The sequence below is a fragment of the Impatiens glandulifera genome, chromosome 2, assembly GCF_907164915.1.
Source record: "Impatiens glandulifera chromosome 2, dImpGla2.1, whole genome shotgun sequence".
NCBI classification, from domain to species: Eukaryota; Viridiplantae; Streptophyta; class Magnoliopsida; order Ericales; family Balsaminaceae; genus Impatiens; species Impatiens glandulifera.
Window position 1 is genome coordinate 8,285,189 of NC_061863.1, and position 3,793 is coordinate 8,288,981.

Genomic DNA, 3,793 nt, shown 5'->3' on the forward strand with positions numbered 1-3,793 from the left:
TAAATATATTAAAAAAATATTTTAGTAAATAATTTGGAAAATGAAGTCAAAATAATGCACTGAAAATGATAAGAAATTTTAGAAATTTTCACACTATTGAGAACTCTTTCTCATGATAAGATTTGATATACAACCATAACCGAATCTAATAATTAGATTTAAGGTGAGTTTAAAAAATAAAATAATTATATATAAAATTAACAGGTGAATGTAAATTTTTCATTTTTTTAAATTAAAGAAACAAAGAATTAATTAAATTGAAAAATAATTAAAAAAATGAATGGCCATGCTATAATATTCTTGACGTAAAATGAAAAACAAATTCCGGGTTCCCAACCCAAATTTTACATAGATTCACCCTATTCACGTATGACATTGTTATAACTGGTTGGTTAAGTTGTCTTTAAAAAATTATTGTTGGGAGAAGTTGTGGTAATTTTTTTTTTAAAAAAAATTATCATTCTTTAATTGGATGAAGTACGTACTATTCATGGTAGAATTTTAAAGAATAAAAAATGCATAAAAAGAATTATATTATGATTAGTTGTTATCGGATGTGCCTTATGCAAATTGAATTATTTTCTCATCTTCTTCTATATTGTCGTAAAGTGAAGAATATTTGGAGTCTCCTTTAAAGCATGATGAGAATCTAGTGGGTAATGATTGAGTTTTTCAGTAGTTGTTAAGAAGTTTGAATCGAGATGAAAGATACGACAGATCTAAATCATTGTAGTTATTATCCCTATGATCTTTTGATGGTCTAACTTATTGAAAAAAAATCGTCGTATTTTTAGTGATTGAATTTTATCAATGCGTATCATTTGTACCGTTATTATTATTACGATATCTGATATTCGTTCCGAAAATAAAGCTAATTATAAGGATAAATGTCAGGTTTGTTGAACTTGTACACACAAAAAAAAATGTACCATCAAATATAGCTAATTATAAGGATAAATGGTTAGTTAAGTAAGTTAAAAAAAATGTGAAACCATTAATGTTGTTATAAGAAATTCTCAAACTGTTGGTTTGGTTATTAGTTCATTTATTTGATAAAAAAAATTATTATCAATCAAGTTTTGTAAAAAAAATCAACTTTTGTAACTCTCAGCCTAAACCTTCTAACTCTTTTCAATTTAAGTCTCTAAACTAATTTCTAGAACCATTTTTTAATATAACTTTTCAAATGAAAGAAAAAAAAACATAACAACTAATTAATTAGCTTATAAATAATTCACTTTGTTATTCGCCGTAGTGTTTGAATAGTAACAATTTATAATTTTTTCAGTTAATTTATTAAAAGATACATTAAATTTAACGTAACATATATTCATCAAAGTTATAAGTTCGAGTATTCATATCTAAATCATTTAAAAACATATATATCAAAAAGCAAAAAATCAATTTGTTAAATGAATACATGCATTCTTAATAAAATTTGGATGACTATTTCTAAATTAGAAATATGTTACTTATGAATGTATTATTTTAAAATCTAATTAATTTGATATTTGTTTTTGCTAACATTATCTGTCAAATGCTTTTGTATCCCATAAGTGTTTTTTAATGAAACATGCCTTTTCTTTTTGGGAGGGGAGTTATCTTAGTTGCCTTTAGTTGTAATAAAGACAATATTACAAGCAAACAATATTGAAGCTTTCATTTTGATAAATGACATTAGTTATAAGGGTACAAGGAATAAGGAGTATTAAAAAGTAGTAAGTATATAATATATATATATATATTATAATTAGTGTTTGAAGGAGTGTTAATATCATTTTTTTTGTACCTATTACAAATCAACAAGGAAGTCATGGTAAGAAAAATGTGAATCATCTCTTAGTATCAATCATACTTTGTAATTGTTAAGTTTATAGTACTTCCATTTAATCATATTATATATTGTACCTTAAAATAAATCTTGTAACCATAGTTATTCCCATCCTTTTTAATATGATCATCAATTAGAAATGCCTCATAACCAATAAAAAAATTTACTTTTTATATGATATATAAATGTTCCAATGTTACTCATACCAATCTCAACGAGAATGGTTAGAAAAAGCCTCCCAAGAATTTTATTCGATCGATTCATGTTATTAAAAATTATTATATTATTTTTAAACTAGATTATCCATCAAATGATAAGCAGGATAAAAACTCACTACTTTTTTAGTCGATAGTATTGCATCCACGTTAGTTATCGACTAATGAAAGGAGGATCAAGAAGTCGTTGAGATCAATTAGTGTCGAATGTTTTTCTCCGGAGAACTTATTGGATTATACATGTAGTCATCTTTTCTGTCTTCCCACACATGTGAGATCTCTTCACCATGATGATGACTCTTGTGTGAGTTTTTTCCCCTAAAGATCCTATAAAATAAAACGAGAAGGGGTATTTTGGTAATTCAATAATAATATTTAATTTAAACTTTTGTTTATTTGCAAGCATGTGAAAATAACTTCTTAATATCAAATGTCTTTTTTATGATAACTTATTTTTAAACAAGAAACTAATTCTCTTACAACTTAGAAAAAATCATGAAGAAATTATTGATGAAAAGTAATCAAACATAAAAAGGAAAATATAAGTGTTTATATTTCATGTACTTAACTCAAAGACTTCATGTCCATTATGGTAAATTTGTGTAGCAAGTGGATACGTCCTATTAATTTCCTCACATAAACTTACAAAAGAGATCCAACTAATGTGTACAAAACTGCAAATATAAAATCTTTCATATTTCAATATCTTCCACTCAATCAAACTCAATGTCTCCACCTCACAATCATCCTTTATATAGGACAATCCCCTTCCATCCCTAAGTCATTACCCTATCAATTAGTAATTTTGAGAGATATCTTGCCTAGCCCATTTTCCATGGCCACCCATAACAAGAACCTTTCTACCACCATTCTCATTTTATCTCTTCTTTTCTTCTCCACATTTGCTTCCGCTTGTGTTCCATGTACTCATACCAAGCCACCACCCATCAAACCACCACCCATCAAGCCACCACCCATTAAGCCACCGCCCATCAAGCCACCACCGGTGCACCCTTCTTGCCCTAAGGACACACTCAAGCTCGGAACTTGTGTTGATGCTCTCGGTCTTGTCAATGTGATAATAGGGGGAGACCCTTATGCCAAATGTTGTACCTTACTTGACGGGTTGGCTGATCTTGAAGCTGCTGCCTGCCTTTGCACGGTCATAAAGGCCAATGTACTTGGAATACACTTGGAGGTGCCCGTTGCTCTTAGCTTGCTCGTTAATGCATGTGGAAAGAATCTTCCCCCGGACTACACATGTGCATAGGCTGATAAAACGGTTGAGGAATGTTACAACATGAACTTCTTTTAAGTAGAAATGGTTCAAGCAACGTCTTGTGTGCGGATTCAAGCATCGAGTTGTTTATTTATGTACTTGTAAGCGGCAAAAACTCATTTGCCCTTTTTATTTTCTTTTATTATGCTTATTGTAAGGTTGTTTTCATGTCCAAGGAAACAATATTTCTCATTATATTTCACAAAACAATTATCCCCACTCTCATAATTATAATTCAAGATAATTATCTTATCTTAATAATAAAATCGAATAATATAATTTACTTTTGGTAGGACGCAAATAGTGTTCTCGTTTGAACAAAACGTTATGCGTTGACAAAACATAAATAGTTTTCATGTGGGGATATTGCTACAAGTTGTTCACTAAGATGATTTTATATAATATTTGTTGAGAGAAGCTTTGAGAGTCAAAGATTCCATCCAAGATCTCGTTTTTTGGATGGAGCGT

The 3,793-nt window shown here is 29.0% G+C and overlaps 1 protein-coding gene across 1 annotated transcript; it reads left to right on the plus strand.

Moving 5' to 3' along the window:
- The first annotated feature begins 2,819 nt into the window (after positions 1–2,819).
- LOC124927683 (14 kDa proline-rich protein DC2.15-like) lies at positions 2,820–3,544 on the plus strand. The gene has a single exon (XM_047468138.1). It carries the CDS (start codon positions 2,882–2,884, stop codon positions 3,314–3,316), a length of 435 nt encoding a protein of 144 aa, XP_047324094.1. The 5' UTR covers positions 2,820–2,881; the 3' UTR covers positions 3,317–3,544.
- Positions 3,545–3,793: the final 249 nt, after the last annotated feature.

What these genes read in the sequence shown, in the direction of transcription:
- LOC124927683 (XM_047468138.1), top strand. Translation starts at nt 2,882, where the DNA reads ATGGCCACCCATAACAAGAACCTTTCTACCACCATTCTCATTTTATCT.